The 24,862-nt window shown below is 36.0% G+C and overlaps 1 protein-coding gene across 2 annotated transcripts in view; it reads left to right on the top strand.

Annotated features, from left to right (window-relative positions):
• The window catches only part of Adamts6 (ADAM metallopeptidase with thrombospondin type 1 motif, 6), a 282,035-nt gene that overhangs the window by 235,977 nt on the left and 21,196 nt on the right, over positions 1-24,862 (top strand). Inside the window, exons 21-22 of one of the 2 annotated variants that reach the window (XM_005392632.2) lie at positions 7,923-8,052; positions 16,805-17,009. In XM_005392632.2, coding sequence (XP_005392689.1) covers positions 7,923-8,052; positions 16,805-17,009 — 335 coding nt within the window. The remainder of the gene's footprint in view (positions 1-7,922; positions 8,053-16,804; positions 17,010-24,862) is intronic. The other variant, XM_013518467.1, reaches the window with a different exon arrangement.

Genomic DNA, 24,862 nt, shown 5'->3' on the forward strand with positions numbered 1-24,862 from the left:
GAGGTTTATTGTAATGATTCAGCATATTCCTGTGCCCATATCTTAGAAAGGGACTGCATCCTCCTCTAAGGGGTGAAGTGATTAGTAAAAGGGCCAACAGTACATCACTTATCTGAAGACTTTGTTTTTTTCTTGAACAGGAATCTTAAGTCTTCTGTGGGTTCACAGGCGTATTCAGGTGGTTGTTCACCCTCAGCAACAGTCTCTGGTGCCCAGAGCTTGAGTCTGGTGTGATGTATCTAAGAGTCCAGGCCTGTTGTCTTGACTGCTGAAGCAGTTGACAGGATCACGGTCCTTCCCAAGTTGGTTCTCTGTCCAAGGATCTCGGTGGGGAACTCCAAAATGATACAGGAGAATAAAACTCCCAACTTGAACGATATCTAGGACAAGTTCGTGTTCTCTAAAATGGAAGAATGAATTTTAGGAACAATGGAGGTTAAGAGCAGAATATATTTATTGGGGGAAAAAAAGCTTCTGTCCAAGAAGGGGGCCCGAGTGGGTTGCCTGCCATTTCTAAAATGTCTGCCTAGCATATTTCACATCACTAAGGGTCAGTTCACATTGTTTGGTGAGGCTACAGAAAGTACTTAAAACAAGTAAGCGTTTTGAGGCTTGACTTTTACAGACATAATAACAAAAATAATGACTAACACTTGTATGGCAGCTTATGAAGGACACAAATGTTGTTAACTTTCACAGGAAGTCAAAGCAGAGGAGTCCCATCTGGAGCAGACAGAAGAAAACAAAATCAATTTTTTAAAAACTTTCCAAATAGATTTGATTGAAATTTTGTGAAGACATAAAAAGATTGAATTTTGAAACTAAATTTGTTTATCTTTGACTTAGAAATTACTATCAAAAAGTTTCACATGGAAATTTTAGTTTGAAAAAAAGAAAAGAGTGTGTTACTCAGCCATTTATTTCATTTGAAGAAATATAGTTACTTAATTAGTTTTTAAGAAAAATTGCCCATGAAAGGTATTTTTGGTGTGAGGTTGCACAATGTACCATTGTTTGAAACTATGAGGGTCCTTTTATGTTTTATTTCTGTCTATCCAAACCCAAACATAAAACAGATCACTGGGATGTTTTTAATAATTGTTTTCAAAAACCTGAAAAACAAAGTGTTTTGAGGTTAGAGAGACTAAAGGTTTGCATTCAGCTTTGTTCCATATTCTCTAATTTTCTTCTTGCTTTTTGAAAAATAAGGAATTTAGAAGTCAGTGGTCTGTCACTGCACTCACCGTGACATTTCTTTTTTTGCTGTCCTCCACCATCCCTTTCTTTTAGGTCATTTTCAATGTTGAGAAAGAAAACTGTCTTTTAACATGTACGAGTAGTTGTTCCAGGCATCATAGTAGATACCTATGAGCATCAGAGTTTCTCTAATCTTTGGGTCTTTTGTAGTCAACTTTACCTGGCTTCTATAAATCTCCATATAGCAGTCTCTTGGGAGAGGAGTAACTCCTCTATGCATTTATTCATAGTTGTGGTTGGTTCATCCTTCTGGAAGCTAATGGGTTTATTCATTTATTTGTCCATAATAAAAAATTCTTTGGCGTTCTCCTGTGTAGTATTTCCAGTACAATGTAAAAAGTCTTACATGTAAAAGATTAGTTTCATAATGCTGACAGTTTTCATGGTTTACCTCTGCATATTGTGGCTTTCATTTTCTCTAATGTTAATATTTATAGTTGAAGACTAGAAATCTCTACTAACTCAAAACATTCTCTCTAGTACTGGTTTTTTTCCTTTTTGATCATTTCTGTTGCTAATAGTGATTATATTCTTCTTTAACATGAACAGAGTCTGGGTGCATGTTCACCCACTGAAAAACTTGGGTAAAGCTAAAACAAAAGTTTGAGAGCATTTCTATTGTATTAATGATCAGCAGTGACACAGGTCCTATTTCATGTCACAAAAATTCTGTCCAAAATAGCATGCTTAACCATAATGAACACTATGCATGCTTAAAAGGTAGTTTGTATAATACACTTTTAAAAAATAATGCCTTGTATAATGGTAAACATTAGCAGTCAATTTTGTGGGATTTATTACAACACCTATTTTGTTATCTGAAGACAAATAATTTTAGTTTAAAAGTTAAATAGCTTCTTTATGAATTATCCTTACTTTAACTGAAATCTGAAATATTTATGCTTTGGTTCCCTAAAGAGATTTTGTATGTGATTAAAATAAAAAATTCTCTATTGGTAATAAATATATCACAGTGTAGGGAAGAAGTTCAAAGCCTTATACTCTTAACATCATTCTTTTAATATTTTAAGTGAATACCATATATAATTAAACTATATACTAGAAATAAATAAAATCTTACTAAAGACCATGTAGATTATTTTTTAGTAAGGTGAGTTAACTCTTTATTTTAGGATACTTACCATTCAAAAAATTCCTATTTCTACTTAGTATTTGGCCTCTTGATCCACCTAACCACTATGACAAGTCAAAAGAACTGGTAAGACCTAAGGCCCTCAAAAAGACTTCCACACCAAGTAGAAAATAACACATGCCTATTTTCTAGATAACAGAGTAAAGGGATAGCAGGCCCAGAAGAGAGAGAAAAGATTTTTAAAAATTGAAGTCCAGAGACAGCCTTTATAGAATTTTGGATCAGAAAGAAACACTAGAAACTATCTAATTTGAGTGTATCATTTTACAGAGGAGAATGAACATTTACCTTAAATCATTTACCTGACTATAACTCAAGAAGTAACTAACTATGGTAGAAGGTAGAGTGAGGAAAATGAGAACAAGGTGAAGTGATCAGGAATGGCATCATAGTGATCTAGCTATGAAAAGAGTTAAGACCAGTGAGGACCAAGGAAAGAGAAATCAGACAGCAATATAACAAAATGGCAAAGCAGTAGACTAAAAGCATCGCAATGAAAATGCAGTATTTTATGAAACACTTAGCTCCCTGCTCCTGTACTAATATAATCTCATTGAGGTCAAGATCATCTTATATCTTCTCTGTGGTAAAGAAAATCATGCCTTAGACATAGTAGGAACTCAATGAACTAGAGGTAAGTTAGATACTTTTTAATTTTAATGTAATACAAATAGATCATAATAAAATATGAAAAGCACTACTCTTACTATGATTAAACTAATAAGTTAGTCTACAGTGTGTGGTGATCTTTAAAAAAAATGGCTAAAATATTACTCAGAGTACTCAGAGTATAGACGAAAAAGACTCTCTCTTACATACATGCATACCCATGTTTATAGAACACAATTTATAATAGATATATGTGTCCATCAACAGATGAATGGATAAAGAAAATGTGATATTTATACCAAATGGAGTACTACTCTGCCATAAAGAAAAGTAAACTTGAGGCATTCACAGCCAGTGGGTGCAACTTGAGATCATAATGCTAAGTGAAATAAGTGAGACACACAGTTCAAATATTGCCCAGTTTCTTTTACATGAGAAATACATATGTATAGATATAGATGATATAGATACAGATACTTTTCACAGAAGAGATCACCGTTAATACCTAATGAGTAATAGAGATTCTTTCTAGCCATGGTGCTATTTGAAGTAAACCCTTTGTATGTATTTCTCACTCTATCTTATTATCACTGCATAGAGTTGCTCCAGAAAAATACAATATTTTTAGAACAAAATTTGCCTTTTGATCATCCTTCATTTCCTCAAGACATCTACTTTTGTTTAGAACAGAAAAGAAGACATTGGAAAGAGAGAGAAGTCTTTGAAAGATTAAAAACTACCAGCAGACTCATCAGAATAACAAAGCCGTGTGGGTAGAGTTGATTGGTACCTAGATGCTTATGTCTGGCCAACAATCACACAGCACAACAGCCAGATTCCAGCAGTGTAAGGCAGAGAAGAGAGACATGTTTTATTTTCTGGCACTTACTGCTCTTTGGATGCTATCTGCACTAAGATTTCGATTCAATTAATGTTGCTGGTCAGATGCTCTGTATACTGTGGTTATGTAGTGTTGTCTTGGTTGCTAGCTACTTTGGATGCTGTGGTAAGGCAAATCCCAGAGTCTTGCATCTTATAGGCATCATGCTACCACTGAGTCACAGCCCTGGCCCAAGGGTTACATTTCTGTATTAGGAAACATCATACCATCATACATTATTCTCTAGTGTCAAAAACATCAAAAGTTACACAAAGTAGAGGAATAAACAGGTATTCATCTTTTGGAGGACTTAGTACTGACAAAAATAACAGGTATAAAGTTTGTATGCCAGTAACTTTAAGTGTTTAAGAATAAAATATAAGCAATGCAGTTTTAAATTTAGCCAATTAAATTCTGAAAGACATCTATCTGTCTCCAGGACATATGAACACTGAGCCACTAGAATTAAAAAAAAAAAACCGAAAATACCACCCAGGCTGGGGATGTAGCTCAGTGGCACAGCGCCTGCCCGGCAAATGCGAGGTCATGAGCTCTATTCCCTGTTCAAAAAAAAAAAGAAACAGCACTAGTCACTAGTGCTAGTCAAAACTGAGCCACTAGAATTTTGTTTTTTATTAGATGTACACTAACTGATGTGAGAATTGGGGGGGTATAAACTATTAAATCTTTAAATTTGAAAGCATAGTGATTTTGTGTAACTGAATGTATTATTCCTGACAGAGTTTAAAATTGACTTAGCAGTCTTTTACAGGCTATTTTAAAAGAAGCTATGTACAAGAGACTTGATCATATAAAAAGATTCCAAATTCCGTTTCTCTTGTTGATGTAGATTATTTCCACTTCATCTATATTTTCTACCTTCAAAAGTTAGAAGCTGTGTTTGCCTTAATTCAAAAGTGGTGTGTTTTAAATTTTATCCATTTAGGTACACTGGTTTAGAGTTATCCCATTGGTACTGACTTAAAAACAAAGCAGAAAAAAGAATCTGTAAACCTGCCATTTGTGGGGGTAAAAGTTGGAAGGAAATTTGTATGCTATTAGAGGAAAATAGTAAAATGTTGTAGGAAAATTTGGAATAGATTACTAGTATAGGCAGTTCTTGAGTGTGAAATACCACACTGTCTAATATAACATTTTAGAAGAAAATTAATAAAAGATGAACACAAGGAAAAATGCATCTTCATAAAATATAAAGCAACTTTAGCTCTCTTTAAGGACTTTAATTTTTGCTTTACAAAAAAATCCACTGAAAAATTATGAAGCTGATATGTACTCAGAAATATCTTTAATTCCTAGATTTTAAGATGTCCTAACCAAAATTAGCCAACTTATTCTTAGCACTTAGCTCAGTTTCTTATAAGAACAGTGTTTGCATTTAGTAACTGTTATTTGTTTTTTTTGTTTTTTTGGTTTTTTTTGGTTTTTCTCTGGTACCAGGAACTGAACTCACGACCTTGCGCTTGCCAGGCAGGCGCTTTGCCGCTGAGCTAAATCCCCAGCCCCTAGTAACTGTTATTTGTTGAATGAATGAATGAATGAATGAATGACCTGTGAGCCACATTAATCTGGCAATTTGTGTATGTATGTAATTTTAAACCAATCACTGTATCTCATCAAATAGCAAAATAATCATTACAAATAAAGATCTTACCTATGAAACTATGAGTGATTTTTATTTTGTTCCTTATAGTTTTGCATATCTTTCAAGTTTTTAGCAATAAATGTTATGTAGAAACTTTTTTCCAAATACATACATGAAGCTAGACATGGTGGCGCATGCCTGTAATCCCAGCACTCTGAAGGCTGAAGCTGGAGTATCGATGCCAGTTTGAGGCCAGATTGGGCTACACAGTGAGTTCAAGGCCAGCTTGAACTACATAGTGAGACTCTATTTAAAAACAATACATGGCTAGAATTTATCTTGAAGTGTAAATCTCTGCTAATTATCTCTACTAATCTCTCATCTGTAATTCAAATCACAAACACCCTGCTTTAAATTGAAGGCTATTTTGGAACAATGTAAAATAACATTTCTAGAGTTAATTTAAAGAAAATAGAATTTATCTTCACTGTAGAAACTTAATTCTTCTGCCACTGAAACAAAACATCAGTTCCATTTTGCACAGTTGAAAATGTATGTCCTTTTCTGAGAAACAACCAAGATATCGTACCAAATGCCATCATTCTTTTCTCCCATAGAGTCACATTTGAATGACTTGCCTGACTGGAGCAACATATTGAACTAGAGTGAATGGATAATCTGAGCCACTGTCAAAGTTGGGTAGTTGAGTGCTATGACTAATGGTGGAGGTATCTGTCTAGGTGGACCACATGGATTTAGTTATCTGCCCACTGAATGACACAACAGGGAGGTAATCTGATGAGTATCATGGAACATCTGTGGATAGATTACAGCTCTGCCTGATGTGAATCATTCTTCCCTCAAAAATCTAAAGTTTAATAGTTAAAAAATTCCAAACTGTTGTAATCGCATAAGCTGAGTTGTTTGGCCTTTTCTTGGGAGGGAGTGAATACAATACATAGTTTAAAATATCTTGCCAGTAAACTGTTTAGCTATGTTTTAGACCCCTAATTTAGGAAAACCTAAAATTTTGTTGCTGGAAGTAAGAGCCTTAAGTCACTGCAAGCAATAAGAAATACCTACTTCGGTTACCACAGTCATGGAGACTACCAGATCTAAGTCTCATGAGTTTGTCAGTCTTCAAATTCAGAGGGCTTAAAGGTGTGTAACACATCAACTGAGGTACTCCCATGCACAAAATTTCCCATGACTCTTAAGGGACCTTAAGGGGAGCTCTTGATGTGTACCTCTTTAAATGAAAGTTTCCCTCACCAAATGAATCTATTTCGCATGGATTTCTCTAATTTGTGATGAAACTTTCTTTTAGGGTACTATTACTTTAAAACAACAGGGGGCGGGGTGGAAATCCTGAAGGATTATGTGGATTAGCTAAATGAGAAACTGTGACTTCCTAGATACTGTTAACGCTATTTTTACAACTCTTTGTGGGAAATTTAGCTTGCCTATTAATAGGAATGGGGTTTGTGATTGGGGGATTCCATGGCTCATGCTTTTATTTCCTTTTTCAGGAGAAACCTTTCTATGGTTTGCAATATTGACCATTGTCTTATAGTTTGATTTGCTTCTCTTCAATATCTTGATATACCTGCTTCTGCTTCCTTTAATTCCTTCACACCAAAGAGAAAATGATGTTTACAGATAAAAGTGTGTTCACAAATATAAGTGTTTACAAATATTTAGAATTTCATAATGAGAATATTTTTAGTTGTGGTGAACAGGTCACCTACATTAATTTTTTAAGAATGAGATAACTATTCTATAGATCAATATTTGAAGTGTGTGTCTCCTTGATAATGGTGTCAGTAGGCATCCAATTCTGTTAAGACAGACTAATTGGTTACAGTGCAAAAGGGGTCATTGAAACCTTTAAATTTTAAGTTACATGGGTTTTTGGAAAGACATATGTAAATGGAAGAAAAAATGCAATGTAGATGTGATATGTACTAACAAAGGCTAAATTTGATAGGTTTTGTTCTACAAAATATCAAAAGGCAAATTAGTCCCTAGTGTTTTATTTTTAAATAAATATACAGCCATTGTTTTGTATTGAAATGTATATTAATACATTTTTTCTGGTGATGTTTTAGGAAATTCAATTTTTTTTATTTTTAAGGAAAGCACAAAGATGAATATACAAATGGGAATACTAATGCTGCCCATCGTTTCTTTTCTGGACTTAAAAGCTGTTATATTTCTAAATATGAGAACAATAATTTTAACTACAATTTCAATATAATGACCAGGACTTCTCTCCTTTTCAGAGAAGCAGTCAAGTGTTTCTGGAACAGATAAGTCATCAACGATCCAGTGAGGTTGATTCCCACAGAGGAAAGCTATGCATACCTAATTTCTTGGAAGGTAAACTGCTCTTCGATTAATGATGTTCTCCTTTTTTCAAGGTGTCCAAAGACAGGAGGTGGTCTGTAAAAGGCTGGATGACAACTCCATTGTCCAGAACAGTTATTGTGATCCTGACAGTAAACCACCTGAAAATCAAAGAGCCTGCAATACTGAGCCCTGCCCCCCTGAGTAAGTGAGAGAAATGAAAATTATTGTGTTTGGGTACCTAGAAAAAACATAATGTATTCATACTTAGAAACCTATTCATTGATAGGTTGATACAAATAACGTTGTATTTAGATGGAGGAAAACGTTGTAGGTGGTGGAAGTTTGATGGCCTTTTCACTAAGCAAAGATTCCTGCTTATCCGTAGATTTCAGTTATTGACTCTTTTGAAGAAACAACTTCAGTAAATCTGGTCCTGGCAGAGTGCTGGAAATTATATTTCATCAATTCTAAGGAACATACATCCTTTCACATTTTAATATTTTGAATATATGCAGATTCGGGGCTGGGGATTTAGCTCAGCGGCACAGCGCCTGCCGGGCAAGTGCGAGGTCATGAGTTTGATTCCCGGTACCTGAAAACAAACAAACAAACAAACAAAAGGAATATATGCAGATTCATTTTGCAAGTGATAGTGTTATAACAATAATTTACATTCCCCCCTTTCTTAATGATATATAAAATAATCGTATCAAGTTAAGCTCCATTGTTAGAAGGCATCATGTTTTCTGAGTGTTGGGCACACACGTAGAGATATACTCAGTCTGTTGATTAATGTAGCAATTACAACTCACTGTAAAGGAAAGCATAGGAAAGCCATCTTTATGATGGCTTTAAAATGAGACCTGCAGGGGCTGGGGATTTAGCTCAGCGGCACAGAGCCTGCCTGGCAAGCGCAAGGTCGTGAGTTCCATTCCCGGTACCAGAAAAAAAAAAACAAAACCAAAATAAATAAATAAATAAATAAGTAAAATGAGACCTGCTACCAGTGAGCTACATTTTATAATCTGTGAGGATAGAAAGATTTCATATTGAACAAAAGGCAATAATTATGTGAAAATAGACAAGGTTGCTAATTGTATTTTTGTTGTTCTTGTTTTTTTTTTTTTTTTTCCGGTACCAGGAATCAAACTCACGACCCCGCGCTTGCCAGGCAGGCCCTGTGCCACTGAGCTACATCCCCAGCCCAAGGTTGCTAATTAGATCGTGATAATATTGATGTCTATATGGGTTTTGCCTAACAGCTGTAAGACAAACTGTGTGAGTGTCATCTCCTATTTGAGAAATCAGATTAAATATTAACCTTTTGGTCACCTAATTATCCCAACATGAAATTGATAAGAAAAAGAAAAATAAGCAAATGAATTTATATCTCCTAAACTCTTTTTTTTTTAATTTTTTTTTATTTTTCTCCGGTACCAGGAACCAAACTCACGACCTTGCGCTTGCCAGGCAGGCGCTTTTTGCCGCTGAGCTAAATCCCCAGTTCCCTCCTAAACTCTTTAGAATTGTAGAAGAGACCATTATAATGAAGCAATCCCCTTTTCTGAAAATGATCCTTTTAGAGTCACAAAAACCTGGGATTTAACAGTGGGTAAAATATCTAGGTTCTTTATATGGCTAAAACAAGGTATATTTCTTCATATTTGTTCCAAAACAGCAATGCATTACAAACTCATATTATCCAAAGTCATTATCTGCCTGAAATATGAAACTGCCAGTCTCTCAAAAAGATTTAGGGTAGTAGCTACTAAGCAAGGAGCATGAAGTACTTAGAGTGATAGACATTTTTATTTTAAGATTTTGTATGTTTATGCCTATTCTTTTTGAAATGTGAGCACCGTGTAACTAATTCCTAAAAAATCCAAACATGAAATAATATGGAAATGCGACCTTCCATATGTATCATGAGAACAAGTTGTTTCTTTTTCTTTATTTTCTTCTTTACTGCCAGTTCGGTTTATAAATTTATCTCAAGATAAAACTGAAAACCTATGTAAAACAAAGCGATGCTCAAAATCCATGGGCTAATTTTGTCCCCTCTATTTTTCTGGTAACTTCAGTGGGTTTCATGCAACTGTGAGTCTCAACTCATCAAGTTCATTCCTTTACACTAAGGACTTTAAGTATCATGTTTGGCGTTTAATCACCCATGTAAGGTATTGGAATGGAGCAGATTAAACCTGTTTAATTTTGGCCTAAATTTTTCACTTAAGTTTACATACTTAAATGTCCAGTGTTCTTAGAGATTTCAATCATTGGTCATTCCATCCCATACATAATAGGTTTGAGTATTACATTAGAGTTTTTTTAATGATTTCAGAATAATCGAGCTATTAACCTACATGATTAAAATTAAGTTTCCTCATTCTTTTCCTCTTGTAGTTCTGAATTGAAATTACTTATCATTTACTTAAGTTTGGAAGTGGGGCAGTGGAATTCAAAAGAGAAAGATAAAGGGTATATGCAAAAATAGAAAAATTTAGTCTGACAGTTTTCTTTTTTGGAAACATCTAAGGTACATATTTTAAGTATTACCCACTAGTCCATTTTACAGTTCCTTTTCAATTCCTTCTTTATTTATTTGAATTTATGCTATGAGAGAGGAAATTATAATTCTTCAGAACAATTGTCATAAATAACAAGATTCCCAGTACACATTGGTATAAAAGGTATTAAAAAAATCATAGAAAGACTATTATAAGTCAGTAAGATTGAATGTGAAAGAAAGGTCATAGGTTATTTTTTGCAGATGATGAAGTGATAGACATATAAACTAAAAGATGAAAATAAACACTTGTAAAACTAGTTAATATTTTGATGTATTTTCATCTTTTTTCCTATATATACATAAGGCATCTATACATAACAAAACAATATAGCACTTATGATACTTCAGTCATGTAGTTATTTTTCAACATATTTTCAACATGTTTTTGACAACATTTAGTAGATACGTCATTGTTTATTTAAACTGTCATTTCACTGTTGTGCAATTTTGACTATACCCTAGCTTTTGAGCTCCTGTGATACCACAGCACCAACTACTTTTGCCACTAAAACTTTTGTCTCCATAATTATGCCCTTATGCTAAATAAGTAGGAATAGAATTTCTGGCTCAACTGGATGCACATTAGTCATTGAAATACATTGTCAAATTGTTGTCTAGGAGGGTTGGATGAACATATATTCCCCCTACTGGTGTGTAAGAATGCTATTTCCTTGAGCTGAACAACACTGATAGTATTAGTTTAGGATTGTCTTGGTTATTCTATGAGTAAAAAAAGCCTGATATCTAATTGCATTTTTGCACTTCTTAGATTGTTGATGAGGCTGGACATTTTAAAATTATGCTCAGTAGCCATTTGTACTACTTCTTTTCTTCATGGGTCTGTCCCATTTTTTTTTTTATTTTGAAGATAAAAGAATGAAAACATCTTAACAAACACATATATTTAGAAAATAACACAAAAACAATACAAGCAGTACAGAATCTCAGAGAAGGTGATAGGAAATTGAGAATGGTTGTTGTATTACATAGTTATATCCTCAGTTTGGATACTCAGATAAACAAATATAGACATGTAAGATTGATCATACACTTTTTTTTTCTGTCTTTTTGAGACAGGGTCTCACTGTGCAGTTCAGGCTGGCCTTGAGCTCACTTTGTAGCCCAGGCTGGTCTCAAACTCACAACGATGCTCCTGCCTCAGCCTCCCCAGTGTTAGGATTACAGGCGTGCACCACTATGCCCGGCTTGATCATATACTTAAACATTAATTGTTCCTTTCAATAGACCAATCAAAGTCAGTAGTACAACTATGTTAGCTATCCTGTGTGTGTGTATATATATTTTATTTTCCCCCTTCTTTCTTTTCTGTTTTCCCTCATAGCAGTGTGGTGTTTTTACATAATGGAATATTACTTAGCTATAAAGAAAGATAATCTCAAGACTTTTATAGGAAAATGGACACACCTAGAGACCATATTCATAAGTGAAAGAAATCAGGCCTGCATGTGTAAACACAGTATTATCTCACTAGTGTAAGAACCTGAAAGAGTGACTAAAATCTAGGAGGTACAATAGACATTGTGAAAGGGAAGGAAACTATCCCATTTTTCTGTGGAAGTACTCATTTTGTTATTTGTTATTATCAACTGTTGGTGTGTACTGAGGATATTAAGTGTTTTGTTTGTGTTACAAATATTTTCCTAGTTTTTCATATGTCTTTCATATTATTATGGTGTTTTGATTTAGTTTAACTGGTAAAATTTTAAAAATTATTTAAGAAAACTATAAAACCGTTTCCTTCATTGGTGTAGTTTTTAGAAAGATTTCACACACTCTGAAATTGTGCTTTCAAAATTCCTTTTATTTTAATGTAAACTTTAATGTATCTGAAATATATTTGCCTGACTTGAAGGAATTTATATTTTCAAGTATTATTTTCCAAGTTATCAATGATCTAACATTTAAGAGTTTGTTATCAGAAAGTATCTTTTCAAACAATGAAATACTTCAAATGCCTTTACTTATATTGAGAACATTTGTAAGTGCAATGGAAAAACAGCACACTAAGATTTGTCACTTATAAAGAAAATGACACAAAAGGAGCGCTGGCAGAAATAAAATAGCAGTGTTTATTTGGAACATTTGAAGAGCCAGCAGAGGTCTTACTACGAAAAGTTAGTGTGCTCACACACTTTTTTAAATGAGGAAGGTGGTGAATTGACTGTGAGTGAAAATAATGGAAGCCATGGCAGAAGCTTAAATAATTAGAAAAAAAAAAAAGGAAGAGTTGATATAAAGGATATGACTGCCGGGCATGGTGGTGCACACCTCTAATCCCAGCACTCGGTTGGGATGCTGCTTAGACAAGAGGATGGTTGCAAGTTTGAGACCAGCCTGGGCTACAAAGTGAGCTTAAAGCCAACCTGAACTGCACAGCAAGACCCTGACTCAAAAAAAGATAAATAAATGAATAAATAAATAAAAATAAAGGATCTGACTGATAGAAGTTCGTGTCGCTTCCATAAGGAAGCAGTGCCAAGTTGGAATCCAAAGACAAAGATCGACAGTTCAGTTTTTCTCATGCTGTTTTAATAGCAAGAATATGTCTACATATGACTCAGCATGAAGCATCTTTAAGTACTAAATAACATTCTTCTACAGTATTGTGGTTTATAAATTTGTGACCTCACCCTTGCCAGGCAGGCACTGTGCCACTGAGCTAAATCCTCAGCCCCTGATTTTTTTTTTACTTTAGGAAAATGTTGACTGTAGAATATATAGGACATAAAGAATTCTGCTAAATATTAGTTTCACTTTCCAATTAACTGAGGATTAAAGAATTTCTTGCCAACTTTTTGTTTTGAAAATCTTTCTAAGAATATTTTAAAACCTAGACAAGTTTTAGGAACTTTGTAAGCAGACGATAGATTATATAATTGAATCTTTCATTGATTAAAGATGTTAGTGCCAAATTCTGAAGATTTTTTAAAAGTTTTGCTATGCTGTGTTTATAAAAAGGATTGATGATTAGATCTAAAATGAAGATTGGGAAGTCACCCCCTCATCTCTCTTTGCACACTACCACTCCCACATTCATTTTCTCCTCTCTCTCTCTTCCTCCCCCCACTTCTCCCTCTGTTTCTTTCCCCCCTGCCCTCTCCCCTTCCTGCTCACTCTCTTAATCTGAATATTTAATACCAATTTAACTTTAAATATTCTGCTATTTTCCTTTCAATTGTAAAGCAATAACAATCAATATGGAGACACAATTTTGCAGTCTTTCATATTCCCTCCTCTGAATATTATTGTTAGCATAAGAGACTGAGAATGCAAATAAGATTCCACAGGCTTCAGCAAGTCAGTCTTATTTCTGACACTCACATGTGAATCCCAATAATTATTCGCATCTAATGGATTTGAAGGCACTTTTGAGAATGAAGGCAATCTGATCACTGTGGGAGTGGGGAGGGAGGGGAGAAGAGAGAGAGAGAGGAAGGCAGGGAGGTGGGAGGGAGGGAGGGAGGGAGGAAGGAAGATCAATCCTAAGATCATTTGGGCGGTGAAGATTCAGCAGTTGACGTTCCCAGAGAGAATGTGCTTATATGTTTATCACTGTGTTTACAAGAGATGAAGAAAACAAAAAGCAAAAAGACAGAAAACTAGGGAGACTGAATAATAGGATCAAGTAAGTGGAGAAGGAAGAGGAAAGAAGGGGAATGTCTTCACTATAGAGGATAATACAGAGCCTGAGACAAGCAGATGTAATGGTAAAACTGCAGAAGTGGGGTGCAATTTAATCTTTCTGAGAGACATGGGAAGGGATACTATGATACATAATAAAGACACAACATGGGTTGAACGTGAGCTCTTAAGTCAGAAAACAAATTAAGAAGATGATTAATATTTCTGCTTTTATATATCCTAAGGTGAAGGATAGAGTGATATATCTAGGATGAGTTTCTGAGGAGAAATGATTAGCAATAAAAGAGGGGACAGAGAATAAGAGGCGGCCTGATTCTGTGCTACCAAGAACAGCAACACCTCCTGAATCGCTGCTGTTGACTCTGAGCACCTGTGTTTAATTTGAAAGTCTGCACCCCTCGTACGTTCTCAGACCTAGTGAATCATGGCTGGAGGTGGAATGACGGAGCTTTTTGTGGCTGACTTGTACAGATTTCTGTTTTATTCCCTAATCTTGGTGATGAAACCACTGTTGCAAATTGAATCAGAGTTTCACTATGGCCAGCCTGTGAATATTACTCTCAGTACACATTTTCCTCCTTACCAAAAATGGTACTAACAACTTGGGATCGTGTTCATCAGTGGAAAACAAGAAGAAAAGAGTATGCGAATCATTTTAAATCTCCTTTGGAAAATGCCTTAACGGAAAAAAAATGTGAACGTCAGATTTTTGAAATTCAGGATTAAATTATCATTTTTAAAATAAATTTTAGGTCAAGCACTTTTAGATTTTGCCAAAAAATATTTTGAATTTGAAAAACTGACTGTATTTCTAAATGCTGATTTTCCTCTGTAAGTAATGATAATAAAAAAAATAATGAACAAAGGTCATTGTGGCTTAGTTGATTAAATGCAGATTCAAATTTAGGATACTAGTAATCCAACTTCACTAAGTTATTACATTCCATATACAAAACTACCATACTGGAGCCATGCTCATGGAGATAGTGAGGAATTTGTTCTTTAGCTTTTCATGCTCTTTTCTCTGGACAGTCTACTGCTGGAGAGCATGAACATGTTCATTAATTATAGATACATGACTTGTGATCATGGATTGAAGAAAATACCTTGTGACTTACAGTCCATATTCAGCAATGTTTAAAAATGAAACAGTTTAAATAACAATTGGTAGGGGATAGGATCATGGTTCTATCATTGCTTTTTTCATGATGTTGGAGAACTGTTATCCTAACAGTGGCTCACTCTTTTTCTGTAAAACAAAGCACAATGCCTTGAACAGAGTAGGCATTCAGCAGTGTTTATTAAACCAAATGCAATCATACATCAGTCAAGACTGTGGTTGCAAATAATGAAATTTCAATGTGAACTAGCATCTACATATAAAGTCTATGTAACAAAGCTGGGGGACGTGTAAGTAAGGATAGACCTAGTGTGAGGAACTGCTAGAATCAGTGACTCAAACACTCTCAGGACTTTCTAGCTTCTCTGCATTCTTTCACATCAGCTAATTCTACTTGAGAGTGATCATGGCCACCAAAGACTCTAGACTCATGTCCTTGTACACCTTTGTGACCAAAAAGGAAGGAGCCCCTTTTGCTCCAGTTGAGATACAAAACTTCTAAAGCAGAGTTCTCATTGGGCTGAGTTGATCATTTTTATGTCCAGTGCACCAATTTCTGCTTCCAGGAATGTGAGTCCTGTATAAGTATTATCATAAAACCCTGGAATTAGGAGTATATGAAAGTTCATTGATGAGTCCAGGGATAAGGAATAGTATGCCTACAGGCATGAGATGTATTCATTTTAAGATATTTGAGTTTCTTCCCACATTAGCTGTATAGAAGCTTATTTAGGGAGCAAGGGGTCAAAACAAGGAATCTCTGTCTTTTCATAGAGGTGGCTTAGGGCTGTACATTTACTGAAGATGTTTTAAGATTCATATGTCCTCAATATAGATACCTGGGCCTTCTGTGTCCCTAAGGACTAGGAAGGCTTACTATCTTCAAAATAGTTCATTTCTGGAAATTAGAAAACATTATCTCCAGCTTCTCTAGGATGGCTTTAACATACAATTCTTAATAATGGGAGAACCAGCCTCAGGTAATAATAATAATAAAAATAGTTATGGCTCTTGTTTGCCATGTGTGAGCCACATTCAGAGGTGTGTGAAAGCCAACTGGTTCTTGTTTTGGGGACCCTAGGATTAGCATGTCTTCTGTTGTTCATGTTCAAGATGTCAGACTCATAATTTGAAAGTGGTCATAGTGAGAAATTCGCACCACAAAACTGGCAAATGTCACAAGTCAGAATGCCCTTCTCCCAATGAAGAGCCAGTTGATAAACATGTAGCAGCACACCCTAGAAGCTTTAAGTATATTATTTAATCCTCCTGGCAATCCCATGAAATAACTGTTATCCTTTCTTTACAAATCAATAAAAAAGGAAAAAAGTAAGAGGTTTAAAAACCCATAGTACATTGCTTGTTTGGGAATGGGTGCTCCTTCTCCTAAGCCCATGTACTACACTGTAGAAGGCACTGCATACTAACTGAATTGTTTCTTCCCCAGCAGCTCTTCCGTTTTCCGTTAGTTCAACCAACACTGAACTGTCATCTTTTCTAGGAAAAGTATGTGGTCCATTCGCTTAGGTGCCTTCACTGAGCTGCAGATCTCTGGATGCACTGAAGAAATGCTTTCCTGTACCTTCTATTTCCTGCTGCAGGTGGTTCATTGGGGATTGGTTGGAGTGCAGCAAGACTTGTGATGGTGGGATGCGCACAAGGGCAGTGCTCTGCATCAGGAAAATTGGACCTTCTGAGGAGGAAACACTGGACTACAATGGTTGTTTAACACACCGGCCTATCGAAAAAGAGCCCTGCAACAACCAGTCGTGTCCACCTCAGTGGGTGGCTTTGGACTGGTCTGAAGTAAGGAAATCTGAGGCTGTAGGTTTTGCGATGTCTTAATTATCAATACCAAAGCATTTAATATTAAGGACACCTGAGCATGTGAGCGTCTTAGAGCTTAACAAGTAAGAACTGCATAATAGTGAATTTGGCATGTTGTATTTTATTGCTACCTGTTAGGAAGTAAGGGTTGTTTGAGTCAGGAAAGTCAGTGAGAATCTAGTCATCAATTTAATTAAATGTAGTCTAAAGTAAATTTGAAATAATACTATAGTAGGCACTCCCCTATTAGTTTTTTCTCCTTCTTACTATTGAGCAGCAGTACAAGCTCAGAATTAATATTTGATTAAAAAGAGAGATAAGAGCTTCTCTTACCCAGAAAGACCTAGAGTGACATTGAAAGCCTAGAGTGACATTTTTAGGATCTTAGTCGGAAAGCACAAACGTTTTTGTATCTTCTTTTTCATTAACTTTTTAGTGTCAATTTTTGTGAATTCATTATAATTTGTGATATATTTATATTTATATATTTTAATTGTTTCTCTTTGCACCTGAAGAAAAGACAAGGAGCTAAGGAATATAACATACCAAAAAGTCAAATTCAGAATTTACAATTATCCTTATTTACATGACTAAGGTGTACGATCTGAGATTTGGGGGGCATACATGCATACAACATGGCTAGTATAACCCTGAGGCACTCAGGGAAATAATCTTGTGGAAAGTGGGGTAAGAAGTAATTAATTTTTGACTCCTCAGAGTGCATGAGACATACACATGTGCATTCTATATCATTTTCCACATTTCCCAAAGAAGAGCAGACTGCTATAAAGCGGGTTAGTGTTATAAAATGTACCTGGCTAGAGATAATTATTTCAAGTCAGCAAAACAGGATGCATCTCAGACTCTATTCTAATACATCCTGCCAGAAACATTTGTAGCATTTGCTTTGGGTATTTCCTGTAGACCTCATGGGTTTGTCAAAGACAAACCAAAAACAAAATTAAATATTGTTCTTTAGGAACAGCTAGATGTAAGCATTCCTCCTGTAAATCTTACTGCGTGAGTGGCCTTATTTTGCTGGAGGCAGAAGGCTAAAAGAGAGACTGTGTTTAAGATGCTACATGGAAGTGGGGATTCTGATTGCTTGTGGTTATCAGCAGAATCTTTGGCAGGAACTGAGAATGTTCTCTCAAGTTTCCTGGCCAGACTCCAGCTTCAGTAATTATATTCTGCCTGCCTAACTTTTATTTGTAGTTTCAATCAAATATAGAGACATTGGTACTATCCAGTCCATGGTTATAGAAAACCATTGATTTCATTTCCTAAAAATCAGGGCCTTAACTTCTAAATACATTTGAAAGGGGAAATCCACAGAGAAAAATAGACATTCTGCAGCATTGTGTATGTTAGTGTCAGGATCCTTACAGAAGTCCATAAATATTGATTGTAATGACACATTTACAATTGCCTGCAACAGTTTTAGGGTGTCAGGTCAAGCCAGTAAGTGTATTACGTGCTTACCAGGATAGGCATTGGAGAATATGAAGAAATCTTCACACTTGAGAAAGTACGAAATATTTATGACACAACTAGAGAATAAAATGACATTGTTTAATGACTAATGGATTGTGATGTGTAAATGTATAACTAATGTAAAAATTCAGAGCTTAAAAGTCAAGGTAGCTTGAGAAAGCTTTTTAGTTGATGGGAGTTGAATGCTGTAGGGTAAAGAATTTGAAGAGAATAGGGAAGCTGGGGAAGGTACTCCTAAGAGAAAGAACTAAATAGGAACACAAAGATTGTAAGAGAATGTAGGGTGAGAGAAAAGTGTTTAAGTTGAAAGAGTGAGTAGGGAAGCTCACGCCTGTAATCCCAGCATTTGGGAGGCTGAGGCGGGAAGATCACTGTGAGTTTGAGGCCAACCTGAACTACAAAGTGAAATCCTGTCACCAGACACACACACACACACACACACAAGAATAAGTTGAAGATGAGATTGTGAGACTGTGTAAAAGTAATAGGTTACAGAAAGGCTCAATTATACAACTGTATTCCAAATCATCCTTTGAAGGCAGAAAGTAGAAGAAATTTTTGCTGACCACTAAAATACCAAGACTTCCTTACATGCAGGCTCGTTTTACATTGGTCTTCTGACTTAAATACTTTTCTGTATGATTGTATTTTTAATTAAAATAAGACAACCAAATATAATCACCTTGAGAAATAGCTTATACATCTTACTGGTATGTTACAATTCTGAATACCATTTTAAGGAGTTTTTTTGTTGTTGTTTTTTAGAATTGAGTATTACATAGCTTGTACGTACTTACTCTTAGATTTTTTTTTCTCCCTCAGGACTGGGGATTGAACTCAGGGCCACAGAGCTGTATCCCCAGGCTTTTTTTTTTTTTGAGAAGGTCTCACTGAGTTGCCCAGGCTGATGTTAAACTTGTGATTCTCCTGCCTCAGACTCCTGAGGAGCTGAGATTATAGGCATTTACCACTGCTCCCGGTTGGTTTAGAATTTTTATTCTTATCGATCCAGTCTTTTAAAGTAACATGTTCAAATAGCTCTGTGAGGTTCATAGACATTCCTGGAGGCTACCTGAAGAGATATATAAAAGCTGGGGACACTTTTAATCACATTTCTGAGGTTAACAGTGTGGGAGAAGGAAGTGGTGCTGGGAAGGTAGAGGTATCCATGTGACGACTATCATCTCAGATAAAGCTTTGGTAGCACTATTATCTCTCCACAGATGACACAGGAAAACTCCTGGGACGCTAGGTGGTAAACATGGGTTACAAAGCACTGCCGTCTTTATACCATCAGTCTTTAGCCAAGAGCAAATCATTGAATTTTGCCCCATACAGTCTTTCAATTTCTTTTGCAAAGGGTGGGTTGTATTCTCACACTTCTACTTCTTTACTTTAGCAGGCAGCCTGTCTGCCCTGGATAGGTTAAAAATAAATAAGAATAAATAGTATTAAATGAAGTAAATGTCAGAGAACAAAGTGAAACAAGGAGCCTATTCTCCTGGAGGACTGGAGTACCTCCCCTAATGAAAAGAGCAGGTCCCAGCAGAAGAGCAGGCAGTGTTCAATCTCTTTCACTTAACCTTTTGCAAATATTTTACACAATTTTCTTTTGACACACCCATGAGAACTTCCCTTCTCTTTCTGCTCTCGCCTCATTTCTAACTCAGCTGTCGAGCTCTGCTAATCGCAGGGTGAGGTTCAGTTGGTGGAAATATGCTGCAAAAGGAGAAATTTACCTTTTGACCCTTTCCTTTTCTTTGTTGGCTACTCTAGTTTCCATTGTTGTAAAGCCAGTAACCATTTTCCCGATCAGTTAAACCCGCCCAATGCTAATGGCAGAATCGGGGGAAAGAGAAATTACCGTGGTGGGAAGTGGCTCATCAGAAGCCTTTCGTGAAATTAATGAAGCCCCAACTTTCCCGTTTTCTATAATCTGTCCTTGATCTTGAGATCATCGGTGCTGTGCTGCATGTAAGGTGCTTTTTCTCCCTCACTTGGCAAGTAGGTCTCGAAAGCATTGTTGCACTGTGGATGGGTTCCAGCATCCTAACTTATTCTTTGATGTATCGGAATGGCTTCTTTGACTCCCACAGAGTACCCACTGAAAAAGGTCTGTTTCTCGTATTTTTCTTGGATGAGTGCATTACTAGCATCATACTCAACTGACTTTATAAGACTCACATTTAGGTATCATTACTTAAGAAGGACTAGAGGTAGGGAGGCAAGGCAAGGACTTCCCTACAAGGCTCTGTGTCTTGTTTAAGAAGACAGCTATTACATCACCTGCATACTCTTAAGTTCTAACTAAATTAAATCCACTTCTACAGTAAGAACTTGATCTAACTTTTTTTTTTTCTTTTGCCAGTCTGGAGATTGAACTCAGAGCCTTTGTACTGAGTTACGTTCCTCAGCCCTTTTTTTATTTTTTATTTTGAGGCAGAGTTTCACTAAGTTTCACAGACTGGGCTGAAACTTGCAATCTTCCTGCCTCAGCTTCTCCGAGTGCTAAGATTAGAGAAATGCACCACCACACCCAGCCCCCAAATATTACTTGTACTTCTAAAAATACAAATATTACCTGTACTTCTATTCTTTACAAGTGAGTGCCAAATTGTTTTCCCTGGTGTGTTATAAAATACTTTTTAGGGCCGGGGACATAGCTCAGTGGCACAAATGCCTCCCTGGCAAGCACAAGGTCCTAAGTTCAATTCCTAGTACCTAATAGTAATAATATTAATAATAATAAAATAAAATACTTTTTCTTCTATGAAATATGCTTTTTTGTGTTCTTAACCATGGAACATCAAGCTGAAACATAAATGTGTCATATAAAAATCACTTCCTACATCCCACTGAAATGAAAAACCACATGCTCTGGTAATATTTTAAATAATTGTAAGATTCTAATTCTATGAATAAAAGAGGAGAGAATAGTAATTTACCAGTAATAAGGAGAAATAGAAAAAATTTTATTAATGAATTAATTGTCTATTGAGATAATATTTTCCACCCCACTACTTAATGGTTTATGAGAAAAAGTGGGATGGAGTTTGATATTTAAAATTATTCTTCAACAAAAACCCTTTTTATTACTAAGTATTTAAATTTCTACTGATTACTAATGGATTCTATTTCCTATTTAAAAAGTGTTCAAAAGCCTAGTCTTTACTTGTATATGGGCCAGGGAACACCTATGGAGAATACTCTGAAGCAGTCACACTTAGTTTAACTCCTATTAACCATATGCATAGCCATGACTATATCTTGCTTTTCTAGTTTCTTATTTTTTATACAGTTAAATCAAACTGAAATGGTCAGGTGGGCAAGCCCATTTATTAGCAGGCTAACAAGAGGCAATAGTGAAGTACAGGCTAAAGAAAGCAGAGGGAAGAAGTAAAAGTAAAAACTAAGGATGCTCTGCCTGAACATCTTTGATGTAAGATCAGAAGGATTTGCTGGATAGAGATCTACTTAGAATGAACCTGTTCGAAGCAGCGTCCCTGTGCCTTCATTATTTTTTAGAAGCAATTTCAAACATTTAGTTTTATAGTCATCGTTAAGAAGTGCAGGGCTGGGGATATAGCTCAGCGGCCCAAGCGCCAGCCTAGCAAGTGCAAGGTCTTGAGTTCGATTCCCAGTACCAAACAACAAAACAAAACAAGAAGTGCAATGTTTACAAAGACCCGAGTTGAGAGGCTGGCTAGAGATGTGTAATATTTATAGCTCGATCTATAGGCCTCAAGCCTGGACAGTCATTGCATATGAAGACAGCAGAAATGTACAGCAGTCCGTTACTTATTATTCACTGTAACCCCCACTGAATGCCTGAAACCGTGGATAGTACTGAGCCCTATCTATACTATTTTTTTCCTGCATACTCATACTTGGGATAAAGTTTAATTTACAAATTAGGCAAAGGAAGATATTAGCAACAATAGTAAAATTGAGCAATTATAACAATATACATAATTAAAATTATGTGTGGGCTTGGAGGGCAACACAGTGGAATAGTGCTTGCCTAGTGTTCTTCAAGTCATGGGTTTGAAGCCCAGCACTGCATAAATAAGTAAATCTGTGAATGTTGTCCCTTCTCTCAAAATACTATTTTTGCTTTTGTTTTTGAGAGCACCTGGGCTCTCTGTTCTGGCTATAGGATATATCCCGCCGTTATAATATGACTTGCGGCATTGCTACACAGTACCAGAGATATTCTGTCCTTCCCTGTGTCCGTGCTCTGCTGCCTCCTTTCCACTTTTAGAAATATCATTTGTATTGGGCATCTTCTTTCAGGAGAGCTCAATTTTGTCGCAGTTGGAAACTTGCTTTGCATGGAACCTTCTTCTCCTTAATCAGCTTCTTCAACTCTGCTGGAAATGTGGCAGCAGCTTCTTCAGTACAGATGCCGCCACTCCAGCAATTTTTATATTTTTTATTTCAAACCTATTCCTGAATCGGTGTAACCGTCCTTTACTTGAGTTGAATGGTGTGGTGTCCTTCATTTCAGAGGATCTCTTGCTGAAATCTTCGTATGGCTCAGTGCCTTTGCAGTCAGTTGGAACATGTTTTCTGCTCATGTCTTTTACCCACAAGTTTAACGCCTTTTGCATCTTAACTAAGCACTTATCACACACTGTGACCATAATTTCTGCATTTGAGCTACAAGAGCAAAACTATCATAAATTTCTTTTTCCTTCTTCAGTTTCACAAGTGGAAGATTTACTCAAAGGATTCATTCTTACCATAGATCTTAACAGCCCCAGTAGGTGATTTTTTTTTCTTTCCTTAAGTTGAAAACTTTAACCTTTTCAATTAAAGGGAGCACTTTACAGCTTCACTTTAGCATATTTGAATTGCCAGCATCACTACTCTTGCACTTTGGGGCCAGTATGAAGTAAAATAAAGGTTGGTTAAACACAAGGACTGTGTCAGGGAGACATCTGATAACCAAGATAGTTACTGAGTGACCGAGGCTGGGGGTGTAGTGTATACAGTCTGGATATGCTGGACAAAGGGATGATTCTTGCCCCAGGCGGGACTGTGCAGGATTTCATCACACAACACAGAGTGGTGTACAATTTAAAACTCATGAATTGTTTCCTTCTGGAATTTTCCATTTACTATTTTTCGACCACAGAATCACAGAGAACAAAACCACAGATAAAGGGGGAATTACTGTAGTTTTCAGCCATTCCCTATTTTGAGAATCCAGTTGATTTTCTACTTCCCTTGCAATAGGACTGAATTTCCCTGGCTTACTTAATTTTCAAGTGTGATTTTCTAAAATTATTTCTTGCCTAAATAGAAGTCATTGTACAATTGCCTTTGCAACTTACTGCATCTTGTCCCATAGGTAGCTTGTGTCTTTTGACACATCTACCTGAGCTTTATTTAGGTAGGAATCCTCCATCTGGACCTGTCTGTGCTTCTGGGTGTTCATCACCTGTGAAATAGGCATGAAAATAGTCTTCATGGGGTGTCACGGAAGATTAGGTAGGTTATCACAGTCAAGGGGCTAAATAAGTCCTGGTGCTACTTTTTCTTATGGTCAGTCTTGTGTGTTTAATTTGGGTTTTGGTTTCCTGGCCTGTCCTCGGACAGATAGATGAACTGTCTGTCTGCGTTGTCTGCCTTCTTGAATTGTAAGCAGCACTTGGCATATGCTCTTTGAAAAGACTGCTAGATATTACTACATCCTTAATAATCAAGGCTTATTTCTACTGGAAAAAGATATCATAATAAGCAAAATACATGTGCCTCAGCCTTTAATATAATACACATAATTTTAAAATGTGATGGGACAAAGACATGCCACCAGGGCATTTTTAAAGATAAGCTCCCAAGTTAGACATGACTGTAGTCTCACAATATAAAAACTAATTCCTCCTATCACCTTAAAATATGAAGGGGCCTTCTGTCCTCTCACACTTCATGGCCAATTATTTTTGTAATAATTAATTAAGATTTATTGTTTATTCTTATGTATTTGTTTCTACTAGAATGAAGAACAGCCTGTGAATACAGTTATAACAGATGAACAGATAATAAATAGGTCCTAAAGAATGAGTCAGAAGGCCAAAGACTTAGTTCTAGCTTTACCATTTGCTGTTTATCCTTTACCAAGTCACATAAGCTTTCCTCATCTGCCATAATTCTCAAAAGAAAAATGTTTAATGAAGTATTTCTTAGTATTTTGTAAAAGTGAAATTCTAGTGGAAGGTAAGGTGAATTATTATTATTACGATGATAGTAAGCATTGAGAGGATGGCAGACATCCTCTAAGCTTTGGCTTTGCTGATGGAGTAGATTTGGTGTGAGGCCAAGAGGACTGGACAGCA

The sequence above is a fragment of the Chinchilla lanigera genome, unplaced genomic scaffold (assembly GCF_000276665.1).
Source record: "Chinchilla lanigera isolate Chin_1 unplaced genomic scaffold, ChiLan1.0 scaffold00045, whole genome shotgun sequence".
Taxonomy (NCBI): domain Eukaryota; kingdom Metazoa; phylum Chordata; class Mammalia; order Rodentia; family Chinchillidae; genus Chinchilla; species Chinchilla lanigera.